The 18730-nt window shown below is 39.5% G+C and overlaps 1 protein-coding gene across 3 annotated transcripts in view; it reads right to left on the reverse strand.

Moving 5' to 3' along the window:
• flna (filamin A, alpha (actin binding protein 280)) overlaps window positions 1–18730 on the reverse strand; it is a 109578-nt gene that overhangs the window by 68667 nt on the left and 22181 nt on the right. For all 3 annotated transcript variants that reach the window (XM_061903107.1, XM_061903108.1, XM_061903106.1), the window contains exons 3-4: window positions 1803–2054; window positions 290–387 (exon numbers count right to left, since the gene is read on the reverse strand). In XM_061903107.1, the coding sequence (XP_061759091.1) occupies window positions 290–387; window positions 1803–2054 (350 nt within the window). The remainder of the gene's footprint in view (window positions 1–289; window positions 388–1802; window positions 2055–18730) is intronic.

Consider the following 18730-nt stretch of genomic DNA (forward strand, 5'->3'; position numbering starts at 1 on the left):
ATGTTGAGACATTTATCTACAAGCATTTGCATTAAACAAAATACATCTATTTCCTGAGATTAACGAGTTCACTATGGACAAAACGCGATGAAATATTTTTTATTAAAATCAACACTTGACGTTAGTCCCAATAAACAGGTGGCAGCTGACCCAGTCAAAAAACCCTAGGGCCTCCTAAATTGAGCAAGGGTGTGTTTTATTGCTCCTGTAATAGTTGGATTGCTTTTGTACTACTCGAACAAATAATGCAATACATCAACTTTGGAAGGCTGACTGATATTCACGTTACCTGAGGAATACCCAGCCAGTCATCGGCTTGCTGCATGGCCTCACGGGCATTGTCCACTGGTTTGGTCTGATCCCACTGGTCCCAGTCAGGGCACAGACCTGAGGGGAGAACAAAAGCATTTTCATGTGGACTTTGTTAAAGAGACCAGTAATAAGTGAAGCCTTTAGATCATCAAGAAGCAATATCAAATCAATTCATCTTTATTTTTTTCCTTGATAATCTGTTATTTTCCTGCAAATTCTACAGTATTTTGTTGCTTTATACAGCGTTCCCTTGATTATTGCAGGGGCTAGGTTCTAGACCAGGGGTGTCCAAAGTGCAGCACTGGGAGTTTTGTTGGCTCGCAGCATGTCAGGAAAAAAAACAGACAATGTTAGGAAAAGAACACCAAATTTGTAATAATTAAATCTAATAATAAAATCACCTTTAACAAAATTGACAGTTTTGTCTTTAAATATATACATACAGTATATCTGTTTTTATCATTTAAAATAATATATCCATCAAAGTGCCCCTGTATGCTTTGACTTTTCAGTACGTGGTAATTGGTGAAAAAAGGTTTGGAAAACCTGATCTAAGATATTAGAAGTTCTGGAAATAAATTAGTTAAAAAATAAAAATAGACTTCTGAATAATGACCCCAACGGACCCTCATTACCGCTTACCTTCACAGATGTTCTCATACACTACTGGAACATTGTGTTTGATTCATGTGTGAAAATCATTTTTCAGTTTATTTAAGCAGTTTCAGTAGTGTGTATGAGAGAAAACGCATTCATTGTGTATGAGAGGATTTCAGTAGTGTGTATGAGAAAACTCATTCAGTAGTGTGTATGAGGATTCAATGACTAAAAATAAGTAAATAGCTCTTAAATCTTGGGAAATTTAAAAAAATATATACATTTTGGCAGTGAAAATTTGTGCAGCATGTAATTGGAAGACTGACATCACTTTAAGTAAAACATTTTTTCATTGTAAAACATTGTCAGTTTTACTGCGTACACTTTGATGGATAACCAATTGAAATAATTTTTATTTCAGCTAAAAAAATGTTTGTAATGCATGATGATGTAATATTTGATGCATTATTAGTTTAAATTAAAGTTTAAAGAAATGCAACTCAAGCAGTAGATTTTTATCCTCGTCAAACTGGAAATAAGGAATATAAGTACTTTGTAAAGAAAATACTTCTAAGCCGTATAAGATGCCTTGAGTTTGACGCATGTGTCTTACAGGAATACAGCTTGCTTGGCGAGAAGGTTATGTCAGTTATTTGACATTCTGTTCCTGCAGGGCAGGAAAAAAAAAGCTTATCTGCGACTTGAGGTTGTTAGTGATACGAAGGTATGCCAAACATTTGGTTTTAAAGCGCTTCACCTTCACTCATGCCTTGTGACTGAACGGTGCTTCAGAGCCCATGGAAAAAGTTTGGGGTCCTCTTCAGAATCAAGTCATTGGCGGGGTACATTTACATAATGGGTGCAACCAAATATATCCCCTCTCCTGCACCCACCTGGAGCACAGCTGTCGACCAGGGCTCCCAGAGCCCGACCCGTCTGCCAGTCCCTGTTGAAGTTGGTGATGGGGAGCTCGGGCAGTTTGTTCTGAATCCATCCCAACAATCTCTGCTTGGGGGTCTTTTGCTTGCCGGAATCCGTCTCTTCGTCCTCGTCCCACATGGGCATAGAGATGGAGTAATGCAGGATCAATGTCCAGATCAGACCAAGGATGAGCTTCAGATTCCCATCAACAATGGCTTTGGAGTCTGGAGTCCACAAAAACAAAACAGAGGTATTCAATGACTTGACCGGAAGGGATAGTTTTGAACATTTACGGATAAAACGGGACCATTGAATCTTTAAAGATATTGGCAGATCATTCTTTTAAAAGCTGAAGTCATACCAAAAGGAAAGTTAAAAGTAAAGTAAAAGTACCAATTGTCACACGCACACAAAGGTGTGGTGAAATTTGTCCCCTGCATTTGACCCATCCCCTTGATCACCCCCCTGGGAGGTGAGGAGCGGTGGGCAGCAGCGGTGCCGCGCCCGGGAATCATTTATGGTGAAAGACATCTGAAATAACTGTTCATATAATTGGTTATTGAACAAAACACAGCCTCTGCTAGCAGTAACACAGTAGAACCTACATGTCAGAAATGGAAGGACCGTACGTTGTTCGCACATGCATGTAAAAAGAGCCTAAAAAAAACAAAAACACAGTGGAATCAATGTTCTGGGGGAATGCAGATTTCTTCCACATACACTAGAACATTAACCTTTTCATGTTGCTATGTAGGACACTACTAGTGTCCTGATCCGATATTGGTATATGTCCGATAAAAAAATAAATAAATGTGGGATTATATGCGCTCTCATTTAAAATGTGTTAAGATCATGTTGTAAGGCTATCGTAGGGCTGGGTGATAAATTATATCAGTATGTAATGTGATAGACACGTATTCCAAAATGCATTCACTTTTTTTTCTTCTTGGTGGGAAGAAAGTGGAAGCAAGGTGGGTTGCATGAACAAAGGCACACAAAGTCATCACTGATCAGTGGGAGTGACACACTAACAGCCAATCAGGTAACAGCATCAACTATCATTTTGGTTGATTTGCATGGAGTGAGAAGAGAAAGTGGATTAAAAGCGGAAAATTCACATGGACAGGATTTTTTTCCAGGTTTCTCTGTTTACATTTTCACACTTTATGAAGCATATCTTACATATTGTTGCACCTTAATTCTAAGAGCTTATGAAGTGTTCAATGTGATTTTACCATTGTGTTTACATTGAGTGTTTTCCATGCTTGTGTTGACATTTCCTTTCTGCCTTGAGAGCTGAGGGATTATAATCAGAGGAGAGTTACGTTTCAAATAAAATATATTTTTCTCCTGGTCATAAGTAATTATTGATATTGACCCATATAAAACACTTATATTGTGATAGTTTTCAGCCGTATCGTCCAAGCCTACTACAAAATAAAAGTATGTAGAATTAATTTTGAGATCGTATCGGATAATCTCGGTATTGGCCAAAAGTCAAGCTCAAATATCGTATAAGTAAGTGAAGTAGTATCGGGACACTGGCATTTGTACATGTTTTAGAGAAAATGTAGGAGCCAGCCTTGGCTAAAGAAAAATAAAATCACACAATAACACTGCTGCAGCGTGAACATACATGCTGCAAGAGTGGCATCTTAAATCTCAGGCCAAGCATTGAGGAAAAGGTGGGGCAGTGTGTGTGTGTGTACATGCTGATGGTAATCAGACCTCTCTGGTCTACATGAGGATTTGAGTGTGATATTAAGTCTAGACAGTTTTGGAAGTAGTTGTGTTAATACAGACATGAGTCCATGTGTGCAAGAACTTCAATATGCAGCAGATGACTCAAACAGGACTAAAGATTATGCCCAAAAAAAAAAAAAAGGATGGTGATTATGCAATTGCAAGTAGAAAGTTTACTACATAAGAGCCATGAGTATGGTTGAAAGAAAAAGCAGTGCCACCAAGTACAATCTACGATGAAACTTCTAGTATGAGAGCTCGCTAGAGGTCAGTTCCTCCGGTGGAAAAACACACCGTAATAAACTGGAGCAGAGTAAGACAAAAAGGCCTGCTTGAGTAAGCCTTCACCATGGGGACACTGAATGAGCAGATTGCCATAGCAACCTAGTGGAAATTCACCGGGCGGCACAAAAGAAGGTGATGACAGAAGCCAAGAGGCAAAACAAATCTGACACGAGTAGAAGAAGAGTAGTGATAAATGGTCATGAAAAAGACAAATCAAAGTACTTTGTACGGGTGTGTGGAAAAGCACAGCTCACGTTGTGACAAGTCATAGGAATGCTGATAGGCAAAAGGGTGTGTCACACACCACAGTGGGACAAACCGCTACCATCGTTTGGTCACCTAGATCTGACCAGATACATGTAGAAGTTCTGTTCGTCCAGATTTAAAAAGGTCATAAGTACCGGTACATGTTGCAGTGACAGCATGCTTACTTGCAGTACAATTTCTTTGTTGGGCGCTGCGTGAAAGATCGGTGTTTAAGCAAAATTATGCGTATAATTTCCAGGACTGCAGAAATGTAGCTACACAAGAAAAGGTCCCGTGAGTACAAACATAAAAACACAGTTCAGCTGAGAGAGGCTCCAGCACCCCCTGTGACCCCAAAAAGGGACAAGCGGTAGAAATGGATGGACAGTTTATTTTCTTATTGAATAATATAAACCATTCCCACTACAAAACAATTGATGCAAATGTCAGATTTATTAAGATACGGTTTCATGCAAAGATGTTGAACATCAAGTGCCAAAAGGCATGCTGGGAGTGCCTTTAGTTTCAAAGGAAAAAAACTATAAGAGCACAGTCCTTCACCAGGCTGCAATTCAAAATACGGATGTTAAGTGTAACGAAACACCTTGCATTGTGGGTCTGGCTAGTCTCTGAATTGCTTATTTACATGGCTGAGGGGAACACTGTGCTTAAAGGGGAACTGCACTTTTTGGAATTTTGCCGATTGTTTACAATTATGAAGAACATGACGGATGTCAAAAAAAAATAAAATAAAAAAAGGTTTTTAATGCATTCTAAATATTAAATAAATGTGATCAAAATCTGCTTACTATGGAGCCTATGAGATTTGCTCTATTCCGTCTATAAAGCCCTTAAAAAAAAAACATCCAAACTGTGTGAATATGAGTGTGAATGTTGTCGGTGTTGGCCCTGTGATAAGATGGCAACTTGTCCAGGGTGTAGACCACCTTCTGCCTGAATGCAGCCGAAATAGGCTTTTATATTGTTTTAATTTATTTTTTATTCAAGAAAGTTTTTTTTTTTTTTTTTTTTTTTTTTTTTTTTTTTAAAAAGGACCTTATCTCCACCAGACCAGGTAGTCAATGAAATTAGATTGTTTAAAGGGTTCTTAAAACCAGGTCCAGTCCAGATTATGTCCAGGTCAGGCTCAGCAACACAGACCGCTTCATTTATGTACACTCGAAATTAGGGAACAACAGATTGCATGTAATCTGTAAAAATGGCATTTTTAAAATAAGCATTTATATACAGTCCAGATTATGTCCAGGTCAGGCTCAGCAACACACACCTTTGTTTCAAATTAGGTAACAGATTGCAAATAATCGGTAAACAAAATTTAATTTTCTAAATGAGCATTTATGTAGTCTAGATTATGCCCAGGTCGGACTCAGCAACATACCTTAATTTTGTATTTTTAAATTATACATGTTTCTCGATATAGCCATGATGTATGGAACAATACTTTGTCACATTCTACGTGGAGCAAAATGAAAGACTTGTGTAAAAAAAAAAAATGTACATTAAAAACATGTTTTAAGAAAAAAAAAAACATCCACCAAAAATAGTATTTTTTCAATTAATTTTGCCAAGCATTATTTCAGTGCCAATACAATTTTTTTTTTGATACCAAATCTTACTGGCAGTGTTTTGGCTCCATACTTCAGGAAATGTGTGGCATCAAAGTGCGCAAACTTTTTCAGTATTTCAAATTTTAACTGGTAATACTAAACCTTTGGGAATTTTACTGTGTTTAATCAATAACACCAGAAATGGTTACATCCCAATAGTCCATCGTCCAACAACTGTGGAAGAATACCCTCCCATAAAATCTATGATGTATATGAATATTGCGGACAGGAAAACGCACACACTAACAAACCCAAAACTCAGTAAGAACCCTATAATTGAAACAAAAACGGCCATTTCCATGAACGATTAATAGTTGTTCACAAATTCTAATACAGCAGGATTTTGCATTGTGTTGTTTTGACGCAACATTAGCCATTAATCATTCTTTTCCTGCTTTGGCAAGCAAAGCTCCTCGCATTTTAATAATCTGCCTTGTTCTCGCTCTTCTCTAAACACGCCAGGAATGCGCCAGCATTCCCGACAGACCACTAGTTCAGACGGAGCCCATATAGGGACACAGACTGCCGCACACTCACCTCCCTGTGCTGATTCATACCCCACTGGTGCGTGTGTGTCAATGGGAGATTGCCCCCCCATTCCTCTCCAAAAAACTCCCATGACTCAACTATTTGGCGTGTTTCTGCAGCCTTCCACCCCACTAGAGCGCGTCACAGTCATGACATCATCCCAACCCCTGACGCCCGTCCGAGTGGAGGAGAAAGCGCAGTGGGAGCATCAATTCTGTACAATATTCTGATGTACTGCACTATTTGGGAAGTTCATATCAGACAAAAAAAAAAAAATTGTTTATGCCAGTTTGAAAGTTTGCGTGTCCTTGACTGTGCATAGGAACCTTGCTGCCAAACTAAGATAGCAGGCAGTGCGGTTATCAGTTTGCTTTTCCTCAAAAAGGAGCCTTTCTACTCTAGCCTTGGGCTATCCCAGGTTATGTAAATTAAAGTGGAACTGCACATTTTTTTTATGGGGGGGGGGGGGGCGTAAGACAAACATGTACCCTAATTTTATCTATTTTGCCTTTGAAAAGAACATGAAAAAAACCTCAACTACCAACAGTAGTCCATTTACATCTCGTGACCTTGTATTAGTGATATTGTTATCATAAGTTAAAGGGCTTCACGGTGGCAGAGGGGTTAGTGCGTCTGCCTCACAATACGAAGTTCCTGCAGTCCTGGGTTCAAATCCAGGCTCGGGATCTTTCTGTGTGGAGTTTGCATGTTCTCCCCGTGAATGCGTGGGTTCCCTCCGGGTACTCCGGCTTCCTCCCACTTCCAAAAACATGCACCTGGGGATAGGTTGATTGGCAACACTAAATTGGCCCTAGTGTGTGAATGTGAGTGTGAATGTTGTCTGTCTGTGTTGGCCCTGCGATGAGGTGGCGACTTGTCCAGGGTGTACCCCGCCTTCCGCCCGATTGTAGCTGAGATAGGCGCCAGCGCCCCCCGCAACCCCAAAAGGGAATAAGCGGTAGAAAATGGATGGATGGGTTATCATAAGCACTACAGCAGACTATTTTTAGCAGCGCCGTTTTTAAAGTGAGCTAACTATCTTATGCTGCTATGTTGACCTTAGGCTATTACGGTCTACCAGTACTAATGAATTAAAAACATACTGCTTCTGTAAAATACCGGTACTTTGCCCTAATCATTGTGGTAAAACGAGCATAGGCGCATGTTAGGCAATACATGGAGCACTTACAAGCAGAAACAATATGGGGATAGGAGAATGGGTGCATTTTGGCCTAAAAACCAAGCTCTGCAAGACGTGCTAAGCTCTTGCTAGTCGCTACATAGCTAATGGCTAACATCAATCCACAGTGTTTTAGATCACCAATCTTCACCTCCATGGCAACAATCTTGGTATTTTTTTACAAGTACAATCCCCACAGGACGAGGAATAACTAAACATGCTTCACTACACACCGTTGGAGGATACAATAGCTAACCGCAAGCTAGCGCTCCTGAATGTAAACAAATCCCAGGGGTGGATCTACACAGACATAAACTGTAACCATACCAAGTACAAGAGCCGTACATAGTGAATACTAAATCAATATTTTATCATCACAAAATCTTGTCATTTTTTTATAGTTTATAAACTCAGGAAATATGTGCCTGGACACAAGAGAACTTTATGATCTGGTTATTAGTATTGGGTCCATACCCAAATTTGTTGTATCCCAGGGGTGGATCTACAAGCTCGGTTGGTAGAGCGGCCGTGCCAGCAACTTGAGGGTTGCAGGTTTGATTCCCGCTTCCGCCATCCTAGTCACTGCCGTTGTGTCCTTGGGCAAGACACTTTACCCACCTGCTCCCAGTGCCACCCACACTGGTTTAAATGTAACAGATATTGGGTTTCACTATGTAAAGCGGTTTGAGTCACTAGAGAAAAGCGCTATATAAATATAATTCACTTCACACTTCAACTGTAACCATACTAAGTACAAGAGCCGTACATAGTGAATACTACAATGATTACATCAATATTTTATCATTACAAAACCTTTTGTCATTTTTTTATAGTTTATAAACTCAGGAACTATGTGCCTGGACACAGGAGAACTTTATGATCCGGTTATTGGTATTGTATCCATACCTAAATTTGTTGTATCAGCCAGAACTTAAGTATCGAAAAAGAGAATAGGTTTATTATATTTGAACAGAAGTGTAGATAGAACATGTTAAAACCGAAAGTAAGCAGGTATTAATACATTGACTAGTAGATGAATAATGTTGACAATAGAATGATAAAGGATACAATGTTAATTGGCTGCTAACGTATGCACTAAGAGCCTTCGTTTACTTACCACTAGAAGACAAGTTGTCTAGAATGTTCATCTTTTTTCATGCAGACACTGATTGCAAGAAATTTTTAATGTATCATAAGATTTTGTAGCCAATGACATTTTTTGTGGTCCCTTTTATTTTGAAAAAGTACTAAAATATTGGCATCAGGACAACCTTAATTGACATATTGAGCCGATGCATCGCCTCTGAGTTGGTAAAAGTTAAGTCTAGATTGTAAATCATGCATCTCACGTTGGTCGATATTTTTTGTTGGACGATATATATTGATCTAAAAATTGACAAGATATTGTCAATAGTATTTTGAGACAAAATTACCCACGATGATACATAATGTAAATATACCATTTGAAATGCAATTAACTTTTCTCATATGTTAACACGAATGTAAATTTTAAATATCCAGGTTAAATAAAACCAAAGTAAAATATACTCTAAGAAAAATGTTGCACTTGAGTAAAAATCACAAGCAAAGGCAATTAAATAGGTTTTGTTGAGGAGGGGTGTGGCACCCTCAAATATACACAAAACAAATAGTGGCTAAATATTGTGATCAAAATGATCACTGTTATAGTGGTATTGTTTAACGTGTTCGAAAAGTACACAAAAAAGTTAAAATAACTAAAATAAATACAATAACTTTCTTGGCAAAGGAAACCTCAAATATTGTTCAGTCTTCATAACTGCCATATTATTTTGTGTATAAATGCTTTTTTTCCCCCATTATAATTTGTAAATATTAAAAAAAATGTTTTAATAATAAATGCAATTGGGTGATCGCTTACGGATTATGTGACATCACGCTAGTTCACTTCCTGTTATGGACCCAACTGTTTCAACTCTATACTGGATAGGATAGAATTATTAATCAGAGTTTATACAGATAACTGTGCAAAAACAGCACAGCCTTTATGTTCAATGTGAATTCTGTAGCTCAGTGTTTCAGACTAATGTGTTTATACAAGTTTAGATTGGGGTATAATCACTACGGTACCCATCCCTAGTAGTGTTTTGAACAAATCTTTATCTGTACGGGATATTAAGTGCAAAAAAATTGTAAACCAGGTCTGTTTAAACATTGTCAAGGTCACGAGTTGTCAAAACCCCACAGTCAGTATAGGGTTGGGTGATAAAATATATATCGTGACACGTAAATCGATAAAAACTTTTAATATTTTTTATTCTGGTATTGGGGGTTAAATCACCATAAATGATTCCTGGGCACTGCACCGCTGCTGCCCACTGCTCCCCTCACCTCCCAGGGGGTGATCAAAGGTGATGGGTCAAATGCAGAAAATAATTTAGCCACACCTACTAATGTGTGTGTGTGACAATCATTGGTACTTAAAACTTTATTTTTCAGAAGAAAGCAAAAGTATGGAAGCAAGGTTGGTTGCATGAACAAAGGCACTTGCTCTCTGGTAACTGAGCAACACAGGAAGTGATCACGCTAACAGCCAATCAGGTAACAGAAGTTTGGTTGATTCTTTGCATGGAGAAGAAAAAGGCAAAATGAAGACATTGTGAATAAAATTTGTTTTCAAAAACAGACCGTAGTAAGACTAATGTGGTATGTAATCGATGCAAGGCAAGACCGCTAATACCACACCACCAGAGCCGCGCTCACCCTTTAGAGCCCACCCATAACTTCCTGCCACTAAACCTGCAGAAAATATCTTGTTTTCTCTGTTTACACCTGTCCAAGGTGTACACCGCTTTCCGCCTGATTGTAGCTGAGATAGGCGCCAGCGCCCCCCGCGACACCAAAAACGGAATAAGCGGTAGAAAATGGATGGATGGATGGATGTTCACACTTTGCATTTTTCTTACAATTTATAAAGCATTTCTTACAAATGTATGACTTTTGACCCTTCATTGTAATAACTTAAGTGTTCAATGTGATTTTACTATTTTGTTAACATAAGTGTCTTCCATGCTTGTGTTGACGTTTCCCTTCTGCCTTGATAGCTGAGGGAGGAAGGTTATATTTCAAAAAAAGTTTTTCTCCAGCTCTATATTTTTAAAATATAATTACTGATAAAGAACACTTACATACTGACACAGTCTTGTTGGCTGTATTGCCCAGCACTACTTCGGTATCATTGACTGTTATTTCACAAACAAGAATGCATTTTGCAGCCTTACGCCCTGACCTGCTCTCAGGTCATTCCCCCTCCCTCCTCTGAAGCAACCACAGAGGAGCTACTACACTTCCTCCTCTGCCATCTCCACCCAAACACCCGCCCACCTTTCCTTCACTCAGTTGGACTGGGGCGGGGGAGAGAAAAAAAAAAAAAAAAAACTTCCCCTGGTTTTTTAGCCTTAAAAGGGCAGAAGCAACTGGATCTTGGCGGCCCTCCCACTCCCCAGGCTCTGGTTACACAGGGAGGATCTGGAAGCAGAGAGGGCGGAAAGGCAGAAAAGGGGGGGAGAAAAAAAGAAAAAGAAAAAAAAAGACAAAATGCTGTGTGGGTTTTTCTTCACAAGCCAAGATATGCTCTCCTCAAGTGAGTGCACAGGATAAAAAGAGACATTGAGAATTGTTGTAGAAGAAGATATTTCGGCCAAGAGGGTTGCAACAAAAGGACGAGACAAGGCGGGATCAGCCAGAGCATAAAATGATGAACTTTAATAGATCCCATGTGGTAGTTTTTCACAGAAGCATTTGGGAACACTGATCAACCGCACCAGCACAGTTTGCATTTCATGGAAACAGAACATATTTCCATCCGGTCTATAGAATAGGATTACACAAAGTAAGAGTACACATTCCCTGTGGCTCTCAAACTGTGGCTTGATGTTTGCCCGCTTTGTTTGAAAGCGTCCAACTCAATGGCCTGAATGCCAGCGAGCGGAATGAGAAGGGACAGTCTGCATCTGCTCGCCAGTGCCCCCTTTGGCCACGCCCCTCTTTGCATCTGCAGAAAGGAAGCCGTGCCAGCGATAAGGAGCTGGCAGGAAGTGGCACATTTGGACCAGAATAGCACAATGGACAAATGTCACGAGCTGATAAAACACGACCGTGAATGTAGTGTAATAAAATGGATCATATGCAGTAATTCCTAGTTTCTCACAAATTATCGGTTACCGCCGGATCGAAGTAAATAGATTTCTGCAAAAGGTGGAATTCTGAATGAAATTGAAAATGTTCATAATATTTAAACTATTTCTTTATCCTTCTTAAATACCGTAAATTCCAGACAATAAGCCACTACTTATTTTGAACCATGCAGCTCATAAAATGGTGCAGCTAACTTATGGATGTTTCTGCGCTGATGGCCATAATGCAGGTAGTTTAAAAAACAATACAAGCAAATGCACTGAAATTATGTGTTATTGTTTGTGCTATGGCACTATCTTTTGGACGAGTTAGCTCACTACAGATGCTGCATCGTCTTTCCGGAGGGAGAAGAGCCATTTCGTCTATGAATCGTCCATAGCGTAACTACTCCTACGGATTCTTCATCACTCTATCAAAGTTTAAATTTTACAATAACTAAACTATTCCGTGTGTGATGTCTGTAGGAGTGTTCCCACGCATATTTGTACATACTATCGTAATATAATGAAGCTGCCGTGTTTAGCATTAGCCAATAGGTTTAAGAGTATTCAATATTATAACTTAAAATTGCATTGTACAGTTTCAATATTTCCTCAGTAATTTCACCAAAACGTCACCGTGGAGTTATTGAGTCTAATTAGCTGATTTAAGAGCTAGCTTCCGCAGCTAGTAAGTTCATGACAATGACTTTGGTTTTGTTTGATCAGCACAGTTTTGATACAATTAATAAACTGACAGATTGTGTGTAAATAACTTAACATATACAGTCCAGCGCAGCTTTTATGGAAAAATGTATTTTTTCCTCAAAATTTAGAGAGGGTGCGCTCTATAGTCCAGAAATGATGGTACTGCATACAATTGATTTCTTAAAGAGTAGTACAGTACATCACAGAATGCTTAATACAAAACTTGATTATGCACAGGACTGTGTTTTATTTTATTTTTGTAACCTTAACACACTTCAAACTCACTAGTTCTTATAAACCAGTTATTACTACCCAACAGTGCAATATTGACCTTGAAATTATTTTTAACCACTCCTCCAATTTGCCCTCATGGCCACCACACCCGACATGGAATACCTGTAACAGTTAATCCCTTTACATTTCATGGACATTCAGTAACCATATGCATTGTTTCCATCCCTCCAGAAATGTACTCCACATTTCAATATTGCGAAACAGGCATTCTTATTGCCACACATGCATGTGTCCCAACCTGCATGCGGTGCTGGAGGCAGTCGACAAAAGAACAAGCAGTTGCCGAGTTACACCACACTTGTGTTGATTTCACATCTTGCATGCAGGCCCCATCACATTCATTGGTAGAGTATTTTTTGTACAATAAATTAAATGATGCTGTTGACAGAGAATTTGCGAATACAGCACCTCAGTGGTGAAGGCTTGATAAACCTTACTCCGGCCTAAAGATGCTTGACTAAGACGGGTTAAGCTTACTCAAACATGGGCGTAATGATACCCACACAGGATGTCTACCCAGACAAAATGGACAGCACACACTGAGTGTAAAAGAAAAAAGGTGAGTCGTATCAAACGGAAAGAACCACGATCTAATGCAGAGGTACCCAAATGTATTCCACTGAGAGTGCGGGGGCCATTTTGGCAGTTTTCACTTTCAAAACCAGTGCAACATATATATTTCAAATATATACATGCAGAAAATATAATTTCAGTAGTGAAAGTATGTCTGATTCTGAATGCTGAAAAGCCAAACTGAATTGTTAACAGTTAGCATGCTGGCCACATAGCGTTTAGTAAGCAAAACAAGCTAAGAAAACCTAGCATGCTAACAATAGCATTATTACAGTTGGTGGTAATGAAATACCAAAATACAACTCTGGAGGTGTATAATTGCTGAACTAGCTAAAAAATAAAATTAAAAAAAAAAGCTACAATGCTAATGTTAGCATGCTAAAATGCAAACTCCAAAATACTGAGGTGTGTAAATGCTAGGATGCCAGCATTAGTACGCATCAAGTACAAAAGTATGACTGAAGGGCAATACCTTCAAAATTAGCCGAAACAGAAAAGCTAGCATACCAACAGGTATCATTCTTCAAGTAACAAAATATTTGATGCTGAGTTGTATTCCTGCAAAATGAGCAAAAAAGCTAGCATTAGAATGCCAACGATTGTGCCACAGGCCATTGAAAAATTAGCTACGGGCCGCACTTTGGACACCCCTGATCTAAAGGAAGCAGGTCCTACTGCTCCAAACTAGCAGAGGATGGATGCAAACAAGAGATGCTCATTGTGTTGCTTAGGAGCTTTTTATTATCTGGTAGACATCCTGGCTCAAGAGTAGTGAATTTTGAATTATATTAATATAGCACTTTTCTCTAATGACTCAAAGCGCTTTACATAGTGACACCCAATATCTAAGTTACATTTATACCAGTGTGGGTGGCACTGGGAGCACGTGGGTAAAGTGTCTTGCCCAAGGACACAACAGCAGTGACTAGGATGGCGGAAGCGGGAATCGAACCTGTAACCACTCAAATTGCTGGCACGGCCACTCTACCAACCGAACTGATTTAATCAGTATTGGATTAGATCCACTTGCGAGTAAAATGTGTAAGACGCAATCCCGCAGCTTCTTTAGCTGTGTGATATCATGTGCAATACAAGCAGTCATGCATCATCTTTCCCTTTGCAAAGCTAGACATACATTTTCTTCTATTTTACAAAAGTTAAAAAGGCTTGGCTATAGACTACGAGGAGCTAGCAGCTACACAACTACTAAGAAAGCAAGTTAGAAGTGTAAAACAGCATATTTGTCAAATAAACAATTATAGTTGCAGATTACTTACCCTGCTTCTGAGATTTCGTATTTATTAGAAAGTATCCAGCAACAAACGAGTAAACATCATTCAACCAAAAAAAAAAAACTCCACTATTATTCAAAAACAGCATAGCATTCCAGACGGTAAATACATGTTAACTTATATCATAACTACCAGGGTTCTAATTTCACTTGATCAAACCGCTAAAATTCATCACCACAAAATATTACTCAACCAGTACTGTGAAGTAAAAAAAAAAAAAGTTAGTACACCCCTACTCATGATCTCTTGCTAGTGTTGCCTTTTTTAATCCAAACAGTTCCACAAATAAGAAAAATGTTGCTACTGCGATCGATCAACTTCAAACTTGTGTTTTTTTGTTTTTGTTTTGTTTTTTAATCTACGCCTCAATTTCAAGATGCAATAGATCAGTCAATTTGACAACTAAAAAAGGTGCACAATAAACACCGGACAAATCATTTTCAGGCCGATGTGACAAATTGTGATATTCTGATAAATCCAATAACCTTAAAAATAGCTCTGATTACCAACATTATTTTAGAAAATAGGGCTCCAATGAGGCGAGATTACTTGAACTGCGGGTAAAGGTGAACAAATAAAGCGCGCCTCACTTCGGAGTTCATTGGATACGAACATGGCATCAATCATGTGGGACTCCTTTACTGCTTCAAATACATTTTGTATGCCATTTGCACCAAAATGTTCTGCAGACACACTGCAAGGTGGGGAGTAAAAATATAACAGACACATCAAACCTAATCAGTCACCTGGAACGACAGTAATGCTATTTTGTTTTGAAAGACTACTAAAATTGTACTGCAAAAAGTTAGATCTAAAGCTGAAAAGTATAACTTTTCTGTATAGAGTCTTAAAAAGTTTTAGGTATCTGCTTAAATGGAGGTTAAGTGGAGGTAATTAAAAAAAAAAAAATCAGTGCATGGCAATGTTTGGTGTTTTACAGGTGTGTGAATATTTGGGCATCCAATGATTCGATCCAGTTCCTAGGGTGACAATTCGAATCTCGATTCAGCACGATTCTCAAGGTAAACAGATTCGCGCAATGTATTTGAAAAAGTTTCAATACAATTATACCAAACAGGTTAGAACAGCTCATTTTCTTCCTGTGCACTTAAGATGTGACTTTAAGGTTTTACTACTTAGGTATAAAATGCTACACGGTCTAGCTCCACCCTATCTTGCCGATTGTATTGTACCATATGTACCGGCAAGAAATCTGCGTTCAAAAGACCCCGGCTTATTAGTGATTCCTAAAGCCCAAAAAAAGTCTGCGGGCTATAGAGCGTTTTCCGTTCGGGCTCCAGTACGCTGGAATGCCCTCCCGGTAACAGTTGGAGATGCTACCTCAGCAGAAGCATTTAAGTCTAACCTTAAAACTCATTTGTATACTCTAGCCTTTAAATAGACCTTTTTAGACCAGTTGATCTGCCACTTTTCTTTTTCTCCTCTGTCCCCCCCTCCCTTGCGGAGGAGGTCCGGTCCGATGACCATGGATGAAGTACTGGCTGTCCAGAGTCGAGACCCAGGATGGGCCGCTCGTCCGGACCCAGGATGGACCGCTCGCCTGTGTATCGGTTGGGGACATCTCTACGCTGCTGATCCGCCTCCGCTTGGGATGGTTTCCTGTGGACGGGACTCTCGCTGCTGTCTTGGATCCGCTTTGAACTGAACTCTCACGGCTGTGTTGGAGCCACTATGGATTGAACTTTCACAGTATCATGTTAGACCCGCTCGACATCCATTGCTTTCGGTCCCCTACGGGGGGGGGTTGCCCACATTTGAGGTCCTCTCCAAGGTTTCTCATAGTCATCAGTCACTGGCGTCCCAGTGGTTGTGAATTCTCCTTGCCCACTGGGTGAGAGTTTCTCTTGCCCTTATGTGGGTTCTTCCGAGGATGTCGTAGTGGTAATGGTTTGTACAGTCCTTTGAGACATTTGTGTTTTAGGGCTATATAAATAAACATTGATTGAGGTTGCAAAAAGATGGCCTAAAACATTGTTTTAAAATTTAAATACACACACACACAGGTTAACATTTCACCACACCTAGTGTATGAGACTATCGTTGGGACTTAACTTTATGAATCGATTTAAAATTTGAATTAAGAATCACAATTTGGATGTGAATGGTTTTTTGTGCGCCACTAGTGTTTAAAGTGCAGTAACTTAAAAAAAGAAAAAGAAAAAAGTTCCACATTGACTTGATTGTGTGAACTCCTGACTGAGCTGTATGATCAAACAAAGATATGAAAGGCAAACCAAGTTAACAAGTAGGACGGCGGTGAAGAACGGAAGGGAACCTCAACCATCGTGCTGAGCCGTGATGGCAAGTCTGTGCTAAATTGTGGCTGCAAGGGTGTGTCCATTTTCTGCAATGGAAGGAGGAAGTACGAGCAGAGCAGGCTTCTGATCTACAGATTAAACGAGCCAAAAAAGGAAAAGCGGGATGAGGGTGAGTGAGGTGGTATTAACGCCCTAAAGACCTACCAGTGACACATTCTAGGCGTGGGAGAAAACTGGTACATGAATGGGCCAGACATCTTTGGAAATTAACACTGATTAGACACTGCCAGGGTCCTTGAAGTAGTTTTGGACCAAGAGTATGCTGCTATAATATCAACCATGTCCAGGTATGTTTTTTTGATTGATTGAAACTTTTATTAGTAGATTACACAGTTCAGTACATATTCCGTACAATTGACCACTAAATGGTAACACCCGAATCAGTTTTTCAACTTGTTTAAGTCGGGGTCCACGTTAATCAATTCATGGTAAAGTGGAAGAGTGTGCAGTTTCACCTGCTGGAAAGTGTTTGCATGCACATGGAAACCACAACATGAGCCAGACATTCCCCTCAGGGATGTCACTTGCGTCTGATTCAGAGCTGCCCCAGTCACCAACCTATGCCTGCTCCCACTCCCCACACATGTTGTAGACCGAGCAAGAGATGCAGGGTGGACTGCTGTTGAATCGCACCATGTGACTGACCAGATGAGAATTTCTTCAGCCAAGAACAAAACCTAACGTCCAGAAACATGTTGAGCTTTGTGAAAGTATCATGCAGACAAATATTTGGTGTGATGCAGAAATAACTTTACTTCTGCAACACACACGATATTGATAAAAAAAAAAAATTCAACATTTTTAATCGCTTCAGAATAGCAACAATTGATCACGATTCGATCGCTGTTTTCCCAGCACCTACACTTGCTTTAAGTTGCTAACAAAAACTGGGATTAGAAGCATCCCCGCCACTAGTTGGCATAGTGAATGTCAGTGAACCCCGTAAGAGCCGACCAAAACATCCTCTCTTACTCGCTAGCATTAGCTTATAGCTGGAGATAGACATAACTTTGTTTTTTCAAGCATGGTTGTGAAGGTGAGTGTGAAGGACAGTGCTGAGAAGTGGATGATGTCCATTGTATTACAGAATGAAATCATCGAAACGATGACAGTGTGTGTAGCTAGCGAACTTGGTGCAGCAGTTGGAGTGACATGGCTAGTCTGCACCATACTGAAGCAGAACGAGTCCATAACACCGGCAGGGGAGGTTAAAGTATCCAAACAATTAATTAAAATATGGAGATTGTGCTGATGGTGTGTTTGCCAGAGAAACAGCTGGGAGGAAGTCCACTCTCCAAGGTGAAAACTGTACATTAACATCAAACTACTGCACTTGTTTGTACTACATTCTATCATACCATGTTATCTAAAAGTTTATTTTCCCATTTCAATGGGCAACGTTTTGCAATACAACTTTTTCAAGGTCTGGGCTGTGTCACAGACCAATTAAACCCGTACCCTGAGGTACTACTGCATTATTAACCATATTCTTCAAAGGTTTGTGGAGGCGTGTGGCGTAAACCAACGACCAAAGCGCACAATTGCTTTCTATTCGTCAATTACTGTCTGATGACGTGCATGCGGAATAGAGATGGGCAATAGAGCCTCAAATTTATATTGCAGCCTGCTGTAATATTTTTCGGCTTATAAATTAACACAAATGGGTTACAAAGGCTCCTAATTTAGCTGCTGAAGTATCTGCCTATGGCAAAATATTGCATTATTTACAGTTAATGTGCTTACTTTCTGTAGTAAGACCATTGACTGATATATTTGATAATTATATTTAGACAAAACACAGCACTGTAGTGTTACAATTCAAAGTGAATTATATTTATACAACGCTTCACATTACATTTAATATTTTCAGCAAAAACGTCATTAGCGCAAAATAAGTAGACATAAGCAAAAACTACCTTTGGCACTGATT

Source organism: Nerophis ophidion, linkage group LG06 (assembly GCF_033978795.1).
Source record: "Nerophis ophidion isolate RoL-2023_Sa linkage group LG06, RoL_Noph_v1.0, whole genome shotgun sequence".
NCBI classification, from domain to species: Eukaryota; Metazoa; Chordata; class Actinopteri; order Syngnathiformes; family Syngnathidae; genus Nerophis; species Nerophis ophidion.